Raw genomic sequence first — 21,354 nt, forward strand, 5'->3', positions numbered from 1 at the left:
CTGTGTTGCACGCATACGATAGCTTCTAGAATAATTTCAATAGTGTCCATTTACCTGTTCAATTTGCTTTTAGTGCTCTCTTTTTTACCTTATCATCGTCGTCTAAATATATACACTTTGTAGTTCGACAGGTTCATTGATTAATTGTGCTTCCCAAACCTCTGGATTTAACACTCCAATCCATATACATTAGTATAATTTCATTTGTTCTATCGATTCTGAAGAATAATGTTTACTCGTTAATGCTTTAATACACACCCCTGGTATGTAGTGAACGTGCTTGTGTAATTTGTCATGCTCAATAATTATGATAAAATCTGTAGTACTGTACAGTGTACCTAAACGCACTTTTGATAGACCGATAGCGATGTTTCTTATAGTCAACCGTAAGGTCATCATCAGTGCAACATAAAAATGTACACGACGTCATGGTGGTAAACACACATTTTCCCAGGGTGTTGAATATAGTGTACTTTGATATATTAGCATTCAGTATTGTTTAATATAAAATATTTCTTCGACTACATTTCCATAATTTCTACAAAGGAGTTAAAACTAAGTTTCTCCTGCTATTTGTCGACCAAAAAGCTCACTCAATAATAAAATAGCTGGGGTCATTTGTATAAAACATCTCACAGTTAAGGAAAATCTCAAGCAATGTATTGTCTATGGGAAATCTTAGACTTGAGGAAATCTCAAGAGTTGAGATGTTTTATACAAGTGGGCCATAGAAACATTGCCTTGTAGAGAAGGTATACTAGCTGAATGCCATTATACAAGTACCTCATGTGATGTTAACATTTGACAATCTAACAACACGTCAGAATCGTTTAGACCGGCACTATGCTCAAATAACGGTTAACGGATAATGAGCTGTTGCAAAAGTGGCACAATTTCTTTTCTATCTGGACATATCTTATCCAAAATTAACGCCAGAAGACCTTTATATATATGGTGCCATTTCATCTAGACAGAAGATACACTTTTCACGCGAGATCGCAATATTAATAGTAAATATTAGTAGATTTAAACTGTAAAGCTAGCTGCCGGTAACTATTGTGCGTTTACTAAACTAATGGTAGTTCTGAATAAGTTCGTTTGTTCAATAAGTGCTAAGTCTGTTTTGTAACTAAACAGCATCACCGTCAAATGTTCTACCAGATTCTTTTTACTCGCATTTAGGCGAACATTCATCATGATGTGTCCTAGTTCATTCTAGAACATTTTTTTTACATTTGGAAAATTGAAGCAGCGCCTTTCTTCAAAACGCAATACGCAGCTCTATTAAACCACATCAAAGTAAATGGGGAAAATAAATCGAAACAAAACATCTGGACTAATTAAAATTAGTCCAAACTGATATTCGGAAAAAACTCTTTTGCTGGATTATTGCGCCAAGGCAAAAAAGTAATTTCCAAAAAGACATTTTTCAGATATGATATGACTTGTATGTATATACTATCATGCATTAAAAACATCGACAAATAAAAGAAATATTTGAGAAAACACGCGTAAAATGTTTTGTGGTAAACTGGCATAATTTCAAACCGTTTTCACAACCCCAGTTCTCACTTTCAATTTTGGTCATGACACTACTAGTATCTGATCTAAATTTGTGGAGTTGTCGGTCTTACTTTCCATGTACTATTTAAAGATGTTCATGCAAATGTTCTTTTTTGTTCATACTGTATGTTACAGGTGTACCCAGTTATTTGCTTCCGAGTTCGAATTGCGTTTCATTTTTTTGTATTATCTGGTTGTATTTTGTTCAATGTTTACCATCGTCATACCTTGCATATTAACAGTTTGCTGTTAAACTCGTTTTTATTTTGTTTCTCTTTTTTGTTTTTGTTTTTGCTGTTTAATTGACATTACATTCATGTTATTTTTACCAAACAGTATTAATGTATGTAAAATAAAGCACAAATGAAGCATGATGTAATATTGTTGTTTGTCGATTGCAAGGTAAAACACAAATACATACAGAAAAACAAAAGGAAAGAGAAAGACATCTGCTAACCTTTATGGTTATATAGATTCTTCTCTTCACGGTTAGTGCTAGCGCATCGGTTAAAAGGTTGGTATCTCAGCCTTTTGAAAGTATGACCCAAGGACTAGTCAAGTTCCGATGGGCGGGATGAGATAAAGGGGTCTATCCGGCTAGCATGAATGTGTTGGTCCATATCCCCTGCACTGGGAACAACAATTAATATGTAAACACAAAGGGAGCGGGTTGGACACTGTGGCCAATCCTGGTAGACTGTTGTATTCCTTTCGTCACGCTCATTTTATGTGTGTAGTAGGGATCTCGAATATTCTAAACTAGTGCATCTGTGTACCCACGTTAGTTAATATACGTTAAGTCGTTTATACAGTAGTACAGTTTGACAGAAGGACGCGTACGGTGGATGGTCAGATGAACAACGGGCGCTGTGCCACGGCATAGGTTTACTTGACCCTTTGAAGGCATCCACGATCCACACAAATATCCCGACGAGTTTGTGTGGATGTAAAGGCACCCTTGGATGTTGCCCGAGTTTCCTCTGGTCCTAACACCAGACTTACAGTGTGCCCCGCACCAGACATCTATATGTCAAATCGTCTAAGTCTGGTGTTAGGGCCAGATGAGACTTAGACAGACATCTATATGTCAAAATGTCTAAGTCTGGAGGTGTTAGGGCCAGAGGAAACTCGGGCAGACATCTATATGTCAAAATGTCTAAGTCTGGTGGTGTTAGGGCCAGAGGAAACTCGGGTTACTTTGGATGTTGGATAACGGTTTATTGACCATTTGTATTTTCTTTCTTTTAATTAATCACCATATAACTAACTCCTTGTCGGTGTTGCTGCTAGTGGATTCAATTATTTATCCGTAGGTCTTATTAAATGTGTTTCGAGGTTTTATTGAAAGGAATCGACCCTAATTCCTGCATTATTTTACATGTTTAGATATTGCATTTTCAGACTCCTATCTCGTGCGTTTTACATTTCGAACGTTTTGGCCTCTAAAAGTCCTTAGAAATGGTAGTTGTTATTCCCTTCTTAACGTTCATCATTGAGGGTAATGGCAACAACTGGTTGACCCGTTGTCAGTATATTGTGACAGGGCGGAATGCTGTGCTTGGTACCTTCGGAAAGGTGTTTCAGTGAGATAGCACAATACAATCGGCATCAGATCCGCGCTGTTACAAGAAGGCAAGTACACTAACATACCCTGTCTCCAGCATGCATACACACTTGCACGCTTACACGCACATGAAGTCACGTCCTTAAATACCCTTAGATATTAATAGAACGTTTAACAAAATAAAACCAAACCATCCAATACACTGCTTTTTTATCAATTGAAAACTGAATTTGGTTTATCTGGTTTTTATAACATAACGGCAGTATGCAAGTTCGGGAATTTTTCAACACTTTTTTTCCTGACCCTTGATGTACATGTATATACAGTTACGTACATGTACGTGTATGTACATGTATATATCAGTAGTCGTATCGGGAAAAAAAGTGTGACGATAATATTGATTTAGATTAATAGATAAAGGTGCCTTCAGAGATGAAAGCGGCTGTCTCCTGTTAAAATATAGAAATATACTCTTCAAAACTGAATGTCTACAGTAAAAAGAGTGGTACATTAAAAATGAGAGAGATAATGACTGTTAACTATATGAACATGGTATTCATTTAACGTGGTTTTCAGGTTAAACAGCATACTAGTACAACGGTTTATCACGTCACCTCATACATAATTGACTTGGACGTCATGTAGCTATAGCTTGACGACAGAATGTTATAGTATACGTTGATTGGAAGTCGTTTGGATGTATTATTAAAGTGGATGCCTTCTGAATATCCACACATAACACGTACCACTGTCGTTAACACACAATGTACAGGGTAAGGTATTAATTACGATCATTGTAGTTGAACCAAATTGTCTGTTCGAATTGCATACACGAAGGTCTGACGCTTGTGCACGAGATGTTGTATTGTGTAAGTTTAAAGAAAGTTGTTTGTTGGTAAATCCAATCAATAACCACTCCTCTATAGCTACTTAAAGCATCGTAAAGGAGACATGGTATAGTCTAGTGGTAGCAGACACCGGGCTCGTGACCGAAAATTTGCAGGTTCGAGTCACGGCCGGCTCGGCACTGCGTTGTGTCTTTGAAGAAGATGCTTTACACTGCTTGATGCAGTCTACTCAGCTGTAAATGAGTACGTGGTTGGGCAGTGCTAGAATTGTTGAATGCTAGCTAGCTGTGAGGGCCAAAATGGCAGCACCGGCTGTATGCTCCCCAGGGAGTTGAGAAAGATATTGGCTGGTTGCAAAGGCCCTATAACCACGATAATAATGTGTGAACCGCTTTAAGACGAACTAGGTTGTGATAAAGCGGTATATTAGAACCTTCAATTATCATCATTATTATATATATATCATCTGCCCGGTTTATCTAGTTCTGGTTAATATTATTCAACTTCTATTATTTAAATTCCAAGTTAATGGATTATAGACAGCATTAACTTATAAGGAAAACTGGTGAAATGCTGTCAGATCTTGCTGAATGTTTTCACCACGAAGTTTTACATTAAATCAGTGCAAATGAAATACTAATATTACACCAACTACAGAGTTGCATAATATGTGTTTTACATGGCGTCATCGTCAATGTAACCAGCTAGCTGGAAGAGAAATTGATTATTAATTTATTTTCATAAATAAGGTCCATATTTTCTTTTGTTTGTGAAGCTTGGATGCTCTTTAGAAGTCAAACTGTGGTAGATCCGACATCCATTTTGACAGCTACCGGTGTTGATTGATCAAGTGCCAGAGGTATTCCCGATTAAAATCTCTCACGGATACTTTTCACTGTAGACTTTAATCATTACATCTTCCTTACCAAAGAGATTCAATTACTTTTTTAAAGGCTCTGAAAGCTCTTAACCATGATACTTGTACTTGACAGCTATATAAACTTGAACATATATAATATGTATCAGCACAATTCAATTATTTGTTCTCTTAAAGTGCTTTTTACTTCAAAATCACCACCACCTATCACTTTATCTAATACATATTTAAAATATGCAAGTCATGTGTGTTGATGACAAGTTATCATAAACAACAATTCCACAGGAGTGGATGTGTCGCCTGCTCAGCGCTTTTAGTGAGAAAAGTGTTTTGGACTGAAGTTATCCGTAAACAAGAAATAATAAACGGCAAAAACGGTGAACAGTGTTGCTTTGTAAAGCGTGATATGCCAAAACGTGAAAAGTTGAAACTTGACAGAAAAACCTGTAATATATGTGGAACATTATTGCTTCTAGCATTACCGTACGAAATTTGAAAGGAATTGATAAAAAATAAATAAAAAGTTTTTGCATTTACTACACAATGCAATTATTTGGCAATAAAAGGGGCATAACTCCACTAAAATTGCATATAAACTTCTAAAATGCAAACTCATCCGAGCTACATTGTATATTGGTATGCAATATGTGTACGACGTTTGAGTTGCATCAATCAACCCAAAGGAACTTAAATTTTGGCACAGAAACCTTGTTTTGGACAACACAACCAACGCCGACAAAGTAATACCTATATGTCACCTCACGTTGCAGGGGACACAAAAAGTAGATACCGCCTTGCGTTTGTATGTGTGTGTTGAAATAAGTAATACCATGTATGGCCACTCTGCAAGGCTGAGCTATTCTTATCTGGATTTGTAATTAAAATCTTGGAGTAGGATGTTGATATTCACCATAAGATAATTACCTGGTTCTTCAAATTCATACTGGTGTAAGATAAAACTGTACAAAAGACTACTTATCTTAACAGACTACCTGTGTTCAGACATTTATTTTAAAAATCCCTATTGCAGCTATTTTCTAGTTAACTGAACCCTGTATCAATGGACTTGGGACTTCCAGAGCATGGTCTCAGAATACAGAATTGACTGTTTGTCAGACACTAAATGTAAACAGCTGTGGCTGCACCTACCACATGCTTAGTGGTTCAAATGTGCTTTTATATTTTGCAGTACTCAAATTTAGTTTTATTTTTGGGTAAAATATTCATGTCCTACCATGTCAACTCATTAATCCCTGAAATTTCATAATGAATTATTCCAACCTTTGAATTGGAAGAGTTCAAATGTGTCTTCAGGGGTGAATGAGTTAAACATGTTAAGGATCCCTGCAAAACCCTAGAGAATTTCATTTTGGTCTATCCTATGGTGCCTGGAATTTGTATAGCATAGAGGCAGGGTATAGTCCAGTGGTAGGAGGCCTGGCTCGTGACCAAAGGGTTGTGGGTTCGAGTCATGTCACGAAACTGTGATGTATCTTTGAACAAGAAACTTTACTTCGCTTGTTCCAGTCTACTCGGCTGTAAATGAGTACGTGATTGGGCAGTGCTACAATTGTTGAATGTTAGCTGTGAGTGCTGGGATGGCAGCACGGGCTGTATGCTGATCCCATGGCCAGGGAGTTGAGAAAGAAATTGGCTGGTTGTAAAGGCTATAATAATCATAGATAATAATTTGTGAACCACTTCAAACTAGGTTGTGATAAAGCGGTATATAAGAACCTCGAATTATAATTATAATTTTTATAGAAAATACTTATTGTATAATGGAAACTGCAGGCAACTTCTTTCACACTTTTATTAAATAATTTCTTTTCACATCCCTTAATACAGTAATCATTATTTGCATCTTGAAAGGCAGTAGATCTAATCACATTTTACAGTTCAATGGAGTTCTAGGAAATGGTATTGTGTCTCTAATATTCCTCACACCGAGTAAGAACTGTAGATATCTCTCGAATCCCATACCGAATCCACCGTGTGGCACACTTCCGTACTTCCGTAAGTCAAGGTACCTGTGATATAAAACACATTGCCATAAAATATATTTATCTCCTCTTCAATATTTTAGTTGACAAACAGTAGAAGTACATTTTTTGAAATGCTGTAATGATTGGTTCAAAGCCCAAACCTTTTAGTGGAAACAACTAACAATTATTGTATGTAATATATAAATACACATTTTTACAACCACACGAATTTTGTATGACCTCTTGTCTCATTCTACTTGTCGCATTATATCTATGCCTGGGAAAGTTATCTGCTGGCATTGGAATCCCAATATGTTAACATTGATTTAACAAATACTGATGATTGTGTAATATATATGTATACAGACACTCACCAATGAAGCTGATCCTGCTGGCCTATATCTTTCAGCTTGCGCTCCAAATGGTCAAATCTGTGTTCCCTGAGAGTACCACCGAACAGTTCACCAACTTCAGGTACTAGTAGGTCCACGGCTCCAGCCTGCACAAGGGACAGAATGACTGATTCATAGGACGACTCAACTGTGGATGTTTATAACTTTAAGACATATGTTTTTGAAAGCACCCACTTGATGTTGTTAACAACAAATACAGACTCTTGTTTGGAATTAAACTCTTTAATTTAAGTTTTCATACAAAATTTCCACAGGAGTGGATTTGTCGCCTGATCAGCGCTTTTAGTGAGAAAAGTGTTATGGCTTGAGTTATCAAGTAAACAAGCATAAATAAACCGCAAAAACGATAAACAGCTTTGTAACTATGTCAAGTGCAATATTCCAAAATGCAGAAAGTTGACACAAGACAGAAAAAAACGTAAAATGTGTTGAACATTATTGCTTCTAGCATGACCATACAAAATTTGAAAGAAATTGATTAAAAAATAAAAAAAGTTCTTGCAGTTACTACACAATGCCCTTATTTGGCAATAAAAGGGGCATAACTCCACCAAATGCATGTAAACTTCTGAAATGTGAACGCATTCAAGCTATATTGGTGTGCAGTATGTGTGCTAAGTTTGAGTTCAGTCAACCCAAGGGAACTCCAGTTATCGAACATTAACCTTGTTTCGGAAGATACAACCAACGTCGACGACGCCAACAACCTATATGTCGCCTCACATTGCAGGTGACACAAACAGCAAAGCTCCAGTAAACTACAATGTAGTACCTTTAATACTCTTCATTTATATATAAACATGTAGCTGTTTCAGGTCTGTCAGAAATACATGTACATCTACCAATAATGATGGTAATCATTGTCAGATGAAAAGTAGAAATTCATTAATCAAGAATTTGAACAAGATATAAAGAATATTAAGTTTTATTGCTTATTTAAATAAGACAAGTATCATAGATTTTGTAAATATTATTCAGAAACCCATGGTTGAATTCACAATGCTCATTTTGTGTTTTGTTTTAGAACTGTAAATCTGGACAAAATGCGGAGCTTCAATCATTACACTGTCCATTGAATTGGGAAATATTTGAGACTTGAATTTCAAATTCTTCTTCAAATTTGGGGTTTAATGATCAGTAAATAGACCAATGAACAGCTAGTATCGGGCCGCTATCTTCAATGTTTAAAGAACATGACATCACATCTGTAATGATGTTTTGAAACAGATTTGAAGTCGCATAAATCTTAACTAACTTTGATACCCTTCATGTTGATGTATGTCGGTATATAATTTTAACAATTGAAGTCAGAATCAATGAGGTTATACATGTAACTCAGTGTCAATGCAATTTTCCAGGGAAAAAAAACATTGTGTCAAATTTAACAAGGGAACATGAAGTGCTAGGTAATATATGCATGATCGAAAAAAAATATCATTAAGTAACATATTGTTTTATGTATTTAAATAAGCACTTTCCTTGAAACAATATATATATACTGTGACTTCAAAAATGCAACAACTGATCATGGGCGAAAAAAGACGGAATTCATGTATGATGGGTGGTGCGTGAGTCAAAGCACCTCAATTAGGCCATCCTGCACTTTGTATCACAGCCTTCGGATAATGAGTAGTGAACTAGGGTAGACAACTCTCCGAAAATATCATTAGTTCCAGGTAGACACGTTATCCTGCTGTTTTTCATTTCCCACTTTATTAGCTTTAACCATTTCTGATATTTTTTAGGTAGTAAGAAAATTTTGTTTCTGCATATAGAGTCTTGTCAACATGTACATTTCAAGTTTATCATATTAAGCATATGTGATGTCAAATCCAATCTGATTAAAATCATATGTTACATGGCTTCGTTAACTTCGTACTACGCCTGGAGCCATGTAACAGATGATTTTAATCAGATTGTGTCAAATCTGAACTGTCTAAAAAGTACATACAATAACCTGTATTTGATCATATAATAAAATACAGTGCAAAATTACCTTATTTTAGTTGTAAAGTCGTTTTTAAGTATAAAAAGTTGCCGAATTTGAGCAAAAAGCAAGAGGTTGGGAATGCAGCTGATGTGTAAACATACGATCATTATATATAATATTCAGACATAACACATCGTCATAAAGATTGCCTTATACTTCAAAGTCAATCTAATTTTGAATAAAACACATACATACTTCACTCTTTAGTATTGCGTTTTGTAAGTCATTCAGTACATCTTAATAAAATATTTTGATAGTCACATGATGAAATATACATTTTATTATAGTCTTATTTGATTTTCTTGGGCAAAGGGTAACATGATAGATCACTTACCGTTCTGTTGTCAATATTTTCAAGTGCATAGAATGGTTTAATCGATGCAGGGAAGTCTGTCAGAAAAACAGGTACATTGCCACAGTGTTTAACAAGGTACTTCTCATGTTCCTTGTTCAGGTCATCTCCCCACTGCATCATAAAATAATACAGCTATATTCATATAAATTACATCTGCAAAGTATATATAATCAATTTTACAATATACTAAAACACTTTATGTAGTTTAAATTCTCAAGACCAATTAATAATATACAACATTTGATAAAGCGCCCTATCTAGCTAACATATTATAAGCCACTCTAAAGCGCTTTACAGTACATAGATATACAATTTTATACAGTCAATACAATTAGCATATATCTTAATCAATACAATATTGAGGAATTCGCAGGAGCTGCCTTATCAGGCGCCAACTACTAGTCCTATGCCACCTGGCTCATATCTCCCTATCTGTGTATGCCTGCGTGTGTGCTGGAGATGTAAAATGTTCTGTTCGTCATGGGAGAAAACCAGTCCTTTAAAGACAATATGCTTATTTGTTTGTGTTTTAAATCCTATTAACAGATCTAGATATGATAATTTAAGGACATATGCTAGGTTTTGTTGGTGGAGGAAAGTCTGACAACCAGGAGAAAAACCACGGACCTGCGGCCAGCAACTGGTGACAGCCAAACCAACATAGGCCTCAAACCTGCAATCCAGTGGGGAAGGGCTAGTGATCGGAGACGGTCAGCGAGACACCTTACCCATTCGCCCACTACAGCCAGACAATTTCAATTTCTATTTGGTTTTATGTATATCAACATATCAATCATTACCTTAACTTTTGTTTCAAATTTTTTGTTCTTCTTTTCAAGTATAGGCATAGCCTCACTGTAAGATATTCTGAAATAGGAAAAACAGGCCCAAATATAAACAGCAATATATGTAGATTTCTAACAGTGTGAACAATTGTCTGTATTTCAAACTTAATATCATAAAACATTAAGAGTTTCTGAAAGCCTACCTGCTATGGCCGCAGCAGTATGATACACGTTTACACTTGCTGCGTCATCTGCGAACAGTCATATTTTGATGTAAATGAACACTCTCCCTGGTTTATTTACCTTACAAAGTCTTTCTCCATCATTGTGTTGATATTTTCCTGCAATTGTAATACAAAAAATATAAATAAATGAAGAAAAAAAATACAAACAGTCATGAAGCAAATATTGTACAAAACAGTATGAAATTATAATTAACAAATGAAATAATGAACAATTTTGAAATAAAAACAACCATTTATATTCACTCCATTATATGGCCACAAATACAGCATAGACATATTTTTTTCTCCTTTCTACAGCATGAATTACTTTGTATTGCATTACAATAGGAACATTTTAAGTTTACCCTAGGAAAAATTGTTTAAATGTCAAATAATTAATTACTTTATGAATAACATTGCCTAAGTGTGTATGCATGGGACATCATCAGGACCAAGTTACATCAACTACAAAAATGTAACATCAGGACCAGGTTACATCAAACATCATCAGGACCAAGTAACATCAAACATCATCACGACCAAGTTACATCAAACATCATCAGGACCAGGTTACATCAAACATCATCAGGACCAGGTTACATCAAACATCATCAGGACCAAGTTACATCAAACAACATCAGGACCAGGTTATATCAAACAACATCAGGACCAGGCTACATCAAACATCATCAGGACCAGGTTACATCAAACATCATCAGGACCAAGTTACATCAAACATCATCAGGACCANCATCATCAGGACCAGGTTACATCAAACATCATCAGGACCAGGTTACATCAAACATCATCAGGACCAGGTTACATCAAACATCATCAGGACCAAGCTACATCAAACATCATCAGGACCAAGTTACATCAAACACCATCAGGACCAGGTTACATCAAACATCATCAGGACCAGGTTCCATCAAACATCATCAGGACCAGATTACATCAAACATCATCAGGACTAGGTTACATCAAACATCATCAGAACCAAGTAACAACAAAAACATCATCAGTACCAGGTTACATCAAACATCATTAGGACCAGGTTACATCAAACATAATCAGGACCAGGTTACATCAAACTTCATCAGGACCAGGTTACATCGAACATCATCAGGACCAAGTAACAACAAAATCATCATCAGTACCAAGTTACATCAAACAACATCAGGACCAGGTTACATCAGACATCATCAGGACCAGGTTACATAAAACATCATCAGGACCAAGCTACATTAAACATCATCAGGACCAAGCTACATCAAACATCATAAGGACCAGGTTACATCAAACATAATCAGGACCAGGTTACATCAAAAATCATCAGGACCAGGTTACATAAAACATCATCAGGACCAAGCTACATCAAACATCATCAGGACCAGGTTACATCAAACATCATCAGGACCAAATAACATGATTACTATCCAGACCAATATAAAATATAAAATTAACAATTTTACAGAACAAGTAATAAAGTGGTTTGATTATATGCAAAAAAAAAATGCTGTGTGCTCTTTTATAATCCTAACAGTTGATGTTTGTTAAATTACAGACTGAAAAACGAGTTCAGATCTGTAAACTGAAGCCTTATATATATGGAGTTGATGTTTTAATAAAACTTTCAACATTTTATGAAGGAATATTAAAGGTATTATAAGAAGTATATCGACTTACTGTATATTGTTTTTCACCAACATATTTAGTTATGAAGTTGACATCTTCTTCAGAATTTTCATAGATTTCCTTTGTAGAAAATTTCACAAGATCTTCCATCACCTATACATTAAAAAACAAATAGAACTGGTGATATTTTTGTGACAAAAATGGGTTTATTTTGCTGCAAAAGAATCACACTACGAAATTATGAAGCAATTGCAAATTGATCGAACTTTCAATAATCAATCTTGTTGACTCAGATATGGAAGCATTTAGTCTGATCTGGAATTAAATGATGAAAGGCATATCCAAAAAGAGTGATTAGTGTAAGTTGAAATAACTAGTTTCATAATTGTTTTAATATAAATAAAGTTTATAAAATATAAAATTTTGTTTCTGGTTGTTATAGTAAAGAGATTATTTGTTTGAGAGTTTGAAAGAGTTTTACAAAGGTCAATATTAGAGTTGTTTGTGATGGGTATATATGTGACTCCATGACCGCTAATTATACAAGTTCTGCGACTTGTACATCAGCAATTTCATGGTATGCTGTATTTTAAGCGGACCCTTGGCCTTGGTACAGGATGGTAGACTGTGTTGGGTGCATGTTTCAATACTGTAAATGTACCTAGTAACAGTATAAGTGTTCTAATCTTATAAATAGACATATACACACAATCATACTTGTCAACTTTTTGAAATTTCCAAAGGGGAGATTATGCATGCTTAAAATCAAAACATAAACGAAATGTGTGTATACACCCCCTAGAGACAAAACAAAATCTATAAATGATATATTTTGAGCTGTTCTTTCAGATGAAATCATTAGATCTTAGAATATATGAACAGTTAAGCAAATTCACTGATTGCCAATACTAAATTTAAAGGAGACTCCTTCCTAAATAGGGTGGGTGGGTGGGCAAGTAAGACAATCACTACTTAACCTACAGCAAACTAGATATCCACCTGTAAATTATTAGGTTCAGATGACAGACACAAAAAAATCAAAAATCAGATTTCTGCTGAATAAACACGACTCCATGATAATTGTTCTGAAAGTTACTAGTATATCATTTTACAAGATCAACTACTCATTGCTAACCTTCAATAAACCTTCAAGGTCATCTAGAAATGCAATCTCTCCCTCAACCATGTAGAACTCGGAAAGGTGAAACCGTCCGCCAGATTGACTCTCCGCACGGAAAGCCGGACCGAAGCTGTAGACCTTACCGAAGGCTCTGTAAGAAGTGAATGTCAGCATCAAAGCACTACTATAATATCTAGTCAGTAATAGACATTATTAAGCAGGATTTAACCCTTTCACCCTTATGCATCTTTAGTAGACTCTCCCATGCATTGATCTGGATGAGTCCATTATGGTCTACAGTGGTGAAAGGAATAATGATAAAAAAAAAAAATATCATCATGCCAGTGCATTGAAGTGCTTGCATGACAAAAAATAGATAGAGAATATTTAATGATTTCCCATAGAATACCAAATATACTTCATGAGTTTAATTTGGCAGAATACATTTGTACCAAAAAATTTCACAAGGTGCAATTGGGTATAGAGCAAAGGCTGTTTGATTGTTCTTGGGTGGATCTGAGGATATTTTACCCTTCAATTGGATACTTTGGGTCCAGAAGTATGCAGCGTGATTGAGCAGTAGTACAAGTAAATTTTCTGTTTTCCAGCAATATGTTAAAGCAAAATAGGCAGTGGCTCATTTCATACGATCAAAATGTATATGCCAACTACTTATAAGCCACTAATATATTAAGTAGTCTTACCCTAAGAAAGATTCCAGATGCAACTGGCCTGAAACTGTTAAATAAACAGGCTTTTTGAAGAAGTGTATATTTTCCTCTCCAACATCTGTCATTTCTTGCATCTCACTCTCAATTTGCTCCACAAGATCCTCTTTATCAGGCTAAAAAAACATAAAGTACATAATTATGCAGTGTTAACTGTTAGTTAAAGTGCCAACTATATCCCTGTGTTTCATGCAAAATTAGGCCACAGATGGTCTAGAACCTCTAATGTTGTTTAATATATCACCAAACCAATACTCCCTAAAAATAAGAAGTAATGCTGTCTACTAATTACCTATCAGTTATCACTACTTCCAGTTTATCATTACACAAAGGTTTTGTCAGAAAGTGTTTAACATATAATGATGGAAATGAAGTTCATTTAATATATACTTAAGTTCTGTGGGGGGGGGGGGGGGGGGGGGGGGGGGGACAGTGTAGATGATTGGTTCAAACCACATTTTGATCACATTATTACAAAGCTACAAGTATGTGTTTCTTAATTGGTAATGACTTTCCTACCTTCACATTGAAGACTTCCCCAGCTCCTTCACAGTCGTTGGACGTCAACATTGGAGTGTGAATGTGCATGAAGTTGTTTGTCTATAACACATATATAATAGATTGAAAGACCATCTTCAAAATCCAAGGATTAAGCTCTTGATAAAATATCTTTTCTGCACAGAACATACATTGTAATAAACACACACCTCAAGAATTTTAAGAATGTTTCAAAACAGAAACTTAAGTAATATTAAAGAGCAAATGATGAAAATCATTTGGACCTCTGTTTCTTCCAATAACCTAAAATAAACAATAAACTGTAAATATGCCTGTACAGCTAGCAGAAGAATTTTACTTCATTATTGGAAAGTTATGACCAATGGGATAGCAATCAGGTCCGAGGCTGTTTGTTATGGTTTTTGGTATCCTTTGAACTTTGTATTAATACAAGCCATTCGGATTGATATGTCTCGCCTGTGGTCTGGCACTTATACTTTCAGAGAAACTAACTGAAACGTAAAAACTTAATGTTGATGGAGATGCTGACAACTTAATCATAGACCATGAAAGGTATAGGCAGCATCCATCATTTGATGCATGGGTTGAGATTTATTAACTAAGATGCATCTATAGTCCAAGTTTGGTTGGTGTAGCACTTATACTTTCACTGAAACGAACTTAAACGCAAAAACTTAATGTTGACGCCGCCCATGTCGACGTCGTCGCTGGAAAAGCAACACCTTATAGTCTCGCTTCCGCTACTTTGTGACGACGAGACAAAAACTTCACAATATACAATAAACTTATGGAGAGTGAAACATCAGCCAATCTGTTGAATTGAATACTTACATCAATTTGTGATATTTCAAAATGGTTAATACCAGCTGGTACATCGTATGTAAATCTTTGTACTATTAACAAATAATTAGTTCATACATATATCTTTCCATATCTGAAGCTTGAGTTACCAAGTGTGTAATCAATGTTGCACTATATAGTGGTACAGGTACATCATGTGTAAGTATGATGAACTATTTAACTCAAAGGTTGTAATACATGTAGTTCATAATGAAATGTCAGGGTGAATGAGTTAAGTAAAAAACAATTTCGCATACAGTATATATTTTTCTCATTTTAAATTTTGTATCTGGTGTAAGTATATATATTTTTACCTGAAAGAATTTGTGGATGGCCATAGTTGCTGCATTTCTCACTCTAAATATAGAGCTGTTGATTTTTGACCTTGAACGCAGATGTAAATATTCCCGTGTTGTGTCCAGTGATTGTTTAGACTTTGTCTGGCTAATTGGAAACTGAAAGAAGATTAAATACAAGCGACTCATGATCAGAGAATAGGCCAAAACAGTCACCTGAATTGCAGTACAAAATGTAACATTATTTTTGTGGAAAAACGAACTGGAGTAATACCTTATATGAATAACAATCAGAAAATTCTACATACAGTGGTATCACTTGTGCCTATTATGTCGACTTTCTTGGCCAGCAATTCCCATTTCTGTAAGCTGCCTGGACTCCTGATCAAGTCCCCACATACATGTACACTTCCACCATGACAAGTCACTCTGAAAGCATTTTAAAACTGTTACCAACTGGTTTTGAACAGACATACATATGATAGCTATATAGAGTATTTCTATATATACCAGTTTAAATACAATTGCTAAAAAAATAATTGCTTTAAGTTATGTGTTTCCTTCAATACTTCTTTTTCTGTTGATTTATATAAAAAGAAAATATTGCAATCTCTCCTTCAAATGTAAACATAGACCTAATTTACATAACATACCGGGTACATATATGTAGTTAAAGCATTATGCCCATTTTCCTTTCCTTTTAATTTTCATTTTTCCTCTGGGTCAAATGGTCACTCAAACTGAACTGAAATTCATTGTTTTGTAAACCACAGCTCATTGTACCATATCTGGCGATGTAGTCCGAATTGTTCTGACGTTTTATCGACTTTTTTTATATCGGTCTGTCGTCGATTAACGTCAGAACTCCGGCCCTCTATCATATGCCGGAAATAAGCGACCCACGCTTTAAACTGATATTTTAGAAACAAATCGTCACTTTCACACACATGTCGCACATGGATCGAAAGATCTATTCTTTATGCACAAGATGAACACGCCTCAAACAACCAATACATGTACAATCACTAAAAACAATTTTTTTCAAACTTACTCTGTTTTACTCTAGTTTTTTTATAGCCCCGCCTTCTAATAAAATATAATGCAACGTGACTAAAATCTCGGCGGCCTATATATCATAACGTTGGGAAATACCTTCGGTAATGCGAGATCTCATCAAGTCATGTGACATATTGCTCATGCTCTTATTTCCATTAAAAACATGCGTTGGTATAGAAAATGTTGGAAAATACTTTTCGTAGTGATCTTTGAAACATGTTATTGATACCACCTAGTGCATAAAGAAGAGATCTTTCGATCCATGTGCGACATGTGTGTGAAAGGGACTACTGGCGATGGAGATGATTTTTGAAGACCTGGCCAACTTTTTGTATTCCCCAAGAATCGAGGAAATTACCAGTACTGTTCCATTTTTTACAACTTTGCTTCCACTTGGGCAACTACTCTTTATATCATGTTTAACTCATTCACCCCTGAAATTTCATGATGGACTATTCCAACGTTTGAATATTGGAAGAGTTCAAATGTGTCATCAGGGGACAGGATACAGACACAGTATATATATAAATGGTCACAGACAAAAAACTTTAAGACACTAATTAATCAGGGAATGAACCCGAGTGTAGATGACAGATCTGTGACAGGAGTAATTGTCAGAATATGTTCTTCTTAGTTGAGCTGAATATTTGTTTTAAATATTATTGTTGAAGTGTGATAAAAACCTGAAAGCTAGCGTTAACCTTGGCTACCGGGTTACCTGCCAATATCTTTATTTCAGGTTCATATCACATCAGATACGTACACCATCACAAATGTTCTTACTTGAATAATCCTAATTGGTATGATGATAATCAAATTGAGGTCAGTGGTTTTTGATATTTAACTTGGTGTTACTATATTTAGAAACAGCAGGCCAATAGTCACTTAATGATATCATTTCAATTATAACACCACAGTGCTCTCTGTCAAATGCAGTACTTTCCTCCATGTACTTTTCATTTCATGCAGTCCATCTTATTTAATGATTAAACACAAGTTAGCGTCAAATTTAACATATATATATATTTCGATGAATATTTGGTTTTATGGACCTGAGAAACTAATATATTAACCTAGACTTTGTCTCAGACATTCTCATTTTCTTATATTCATATAACCACATATTCACCTTAAGAAAATTCCACAATTGATAATTTAACCCGTAGAGTGCTACATTAAAATAACATACGGTAACCAATCAGTGCTGAATTAATTAGGAAAATTTAATTTTCACTGCAGTTCAAATTTAGATATAACTTCATAAGTCACAATTCTAGTAAAAATATTGCAAAAAAATTCTTGTGTTAATATCAAAACATATTAATACCAATGGAAATTGGTTAGTTGATATGTTTGATTTAATTTTAATCAACACGATTAGCTGTTGACCATATAAAATACCATTTTTTAGAATGTGCAACTATAGTTGCACTGTATGTCTGTGGCCACCACTGCTAGTCACAACTATAGTTGTGACTAGCACTCAAAGGGTAAAAAATATCCTACTGAAAAGCCCTGTGGTAGTATGCTAGGACATAAGGCCAAGATGATCATTTGTTGAGGCCATGCAATCACTCACTTGTCAGAAATGTTGCCATCAAGTACAACTTGAAGATGGTTAGATGTTGATCCATCCCATAAGTGCATGAAGGTCACACTTTTGTGTTTCTGCAGAGCCAAAACCCAGCCCTGTAATAGACACAATAGAAAACATACATTTCATGATAAGTAGATATATGATATCAAAGTTTTACTTTTCAAACAAACCATGTATGTATTAAACATGTCGCAACGTTTTAAGACAGACTGGTCCCTTTGTCAAGCTATGACTGAGTGAGCGATTTGTATTTTTTTACCTGTACAACGATGTGACGAAATTGTATATTTTTCATGTCACTCAAGAGAGCGTTTACACACTGCATCAGATAGGTTACAGGAAGGTTGTAGATCTAGCCCCCTCCCACGTTATGTCAGTATCGGATCATACAGATGACTCAGATGGTGCCCCCCCCCCCCCCCCCCCCCCCCCCCCCCCCCCCCCCNGAGCGACATGAAAACTATACAATTTCGTCACATTGTTGTACAGGTAAAAAATACAAATCGCTCACCCATTCATAGCTTGACAAAGGGACCAGACCAGTCGGTCTTGAAATGTTAAGACACATTTAATACGTACATTATTTGTGTAGAAAATAAAATTTTGATATCACATATTTCCAAACTGATGAATCTTATTGAAGATAAGTAAATATGATGTATTTTTAAACCACTATCATTAAATGTCATCATTTCAGAATAAAAAAATGTACTTTGAATGGGATAAGAATATAATGTTAGTTTGTGAAATTTATGAATATGAAATTCATACTGTGATCGTTGTTAATCTGTGATGATAATGGGACTGCCTAATAAGATTGGTCAAACTCAGGATTATTTCCTAAATGTAAACATTATTAACTGGGAAAAATTATAAAATACTTCAACAAACTAGATAATAGTAAACAGAAATGGCTGAAATACAGATCATGCCAGGAAAAGGGACAATTTGCCCCGCCTTTCCATTAGCCTGCAGGACATTTAGCCCTTAATAAATGTTCAAACCCATAATTATCAAGTTACATTGTAGGAAAGTCACCTTTCATATATACTATTATATAGTCAACAGGATTGAGAAAGGAATATTTATTTGAACTCTTCCAATTCAAAGGCTGGAATAGTTCATTATGAAATTTCATGCGTGAATGAGTTAAAACTCTTTTTTTTTTTTTTGCATTCAGACAAAATCTAAAGATTTAATACCTGAATATTTTTTATAGAAAAATCAACAAATTTAAATTAAGACACATTTTTACATGTATTGTCATCTAGAGGTCATGTAAACTAATAGGAGGCTCTGAATTCATAAGTTATGCATGCATATTCAGTGGATCAAAATGGAGATTATCGCTAAAGTTTTTCGATAATAATCAAACTCTACATGTAAAACGAACAATATAAAACATGTTCAACTTTAAATTTAAAATTGTTAAATATGAACAGTTAGCTGTATAGAGATTTCCAAAATTAAATGTGAAAATCTAATTTTCCTACCAATATTAAAGTTCATATCATTCTCACATGACATTTTGATATTTGTAGTTTGTTCCATAGAAACGAAACATGATAAGAGATCTAAGTTGAAATTGATTGGATTGGTTCCTCTCAGCTCTTGACATGACATGTACATATTGTAACAGCTAAGGAATTTGAAGGGAAATACTGCCTTACTGGCCAGCTAGCTTTTCCAGTGATGCAGTTTAACACGGGGACTCGCTCACTAGTTCAGCGAAGTCGAGCATGCTGGTCAGTCGTTGGATTGGCGACCGCCGCACGTTACATCATGTAAGGCCAGTTCCCAGTGGTTATAGGGAAGGTGCATTGATACACAGAGAGGACCTACGAGATTTCCAAGGCAAAGTCTCAGGACAAGATTTCTCTGTTGGCGAATAGTGTAACAGCTTAGGAATTTGAAGGGACACTGTACAAACAAAACACCACCTTTGATTTTTTTAATGACCAAAGTGGACACAGGTGCTCGATATTGGGGTATAACGTTTGGATGATGGTCTCGAAAAAAACCCCAGACTAAGCCTACAGAATTATTGTCTACGCTAAGGGTTTGTTTTAGCATCATGTTCTTTAGCGCGATATCGGGCACCTGTGAAACGGACATGTCATATGTTTGCTTTTCATACAAAGTGTTGAGTAAGACATGAATAAATCTAGTTAGAGACAAACCAGGTTGGGGAAAACCACCAACTTGCGTATATTACGCAAACTCGCCTATTCTACGCCAGTTGGATTACGGATTTGTTACTAAAAATAACCCAAATCGCTTTAACAGTGACTTTTGCAAGATATATTATTGAAAATCGCATTAATTAATTTACGACAAGGTAAATAATATTTTGCTAAAAGATGTTGACTGACAGCGTTGGCTACTTAGAAACTTGATGTAACTTTACCGAAAGTATATTGTGTCTATTTTTGGTACTTTCCCACATGCAAATAAAGTTTATTTTTGTATTTATATATATGTTTCATGAAAGAATAAATGCGACTTGGACAAACAATTTGAAAAAGTTAGGATTACAATTATTTTGGCTTTATTTAGTAACAAATCCATACCCCTATTGGCGTACATGTATAATAGGCGAGTTTACGTATGAATCGCAAGTTAGTGGTTTTCCCCGACCTGCAAACGGCGTAGGGTAAACTAATGTCAAAATGTCTTTACATTAACCGATATGTCATTAACTTCAACATGTTCTTCCGGTGTATTGAGTATTTCGTTTACAGATCGTCGTATACTACTGTAATTACTGAAGGTCAATCTGTGGTTTGTTCTTAATCGCTTAACAATTCCTAAAATTAAGTTGCCCGGCTTTCTGCTCATGGACGCAGCCATATTTACGTCCAGCAGAAATTTAAAAGAATTATTGCTGATTCATTACTCATAGCTGTGTAAGTAAATGTGACGTATTGTATTTTCAATCATTGCTCTAAATAATATTTTT

The 21,354-nt window shown here is 35.2% G+C and overlaps 1 protein-coding gene across 2 annotated transcripts; it reads right to left on the reverse strand.

The window, feature by feature from the left end:
- Nucleotides 1-6,655: 6,655 nt before the first annotated feature.
- LOC110455478 (probable asparagine--tRNA ligase, mitochondrial) lies at nucleotides 6,656-21,247 on the reverse strand. Of its 2 annotated transcripts, none has more exons than XM_021505637.1 (13): nucleotides 21,075-21,247; nucleotides 18,378-18,487; nucleotides 16,051-16,171; nucleotides 15,761-15,901; nucleotides 14,607-14,687; nucleotides 14,064-14,203; nucleotides 13,375-13,510; nucleotides 12,291-12,392; nucleotides 10,684-10,721; nucleotides 10,396-10,462; nucleotides 9,575-9,706; nucleotides 7,212-7,336; nucleotides 6,656-6,882 (listed from the first exon to the last, which is right to left on the reverse strand). In XM_021505637.1, the coding sequence occupies exons 1-13, from the start codon at nucleotides 21,243-21,245 to the stop codon at nucleotides 6,738-6,740; spliced, it is 1,509 nt and encodes a 502-aa protein (XP_021361312.1). In that variant the 5' UTR covers nucleotides 21,246-21,247; the 3' UTR covers nucleotides 6,656-6,737. The 2 variants fall into 2 exon arrangements, with proteins under 2 accessions (XP_021361312.1, XP_021361313.1); XM_021505638.1 differs by having other exon boundaries at nucleotides 21,161-21,246.
- Nucleotides 21,248-21,354: the final 107 nt, after the last annotated feature.

This window comes from Mizuhopecten yessoensis, unplaced genomic scaffold (assembly GCF_002113885.1).
Source record: "Mizuhopecten yessoensis strain PY_sf001 unplaced genomic scaffold, ASM211388v2 scaffold8231, whole genome shotgun sequence".
Classification (NCBI taxonomy): Eukaryota; Metazoa; Mollusca; class Bivalvia; order Pectinida; family Pectinidae; genus Mizuhopecten; species Mizuhopecten yessoensis.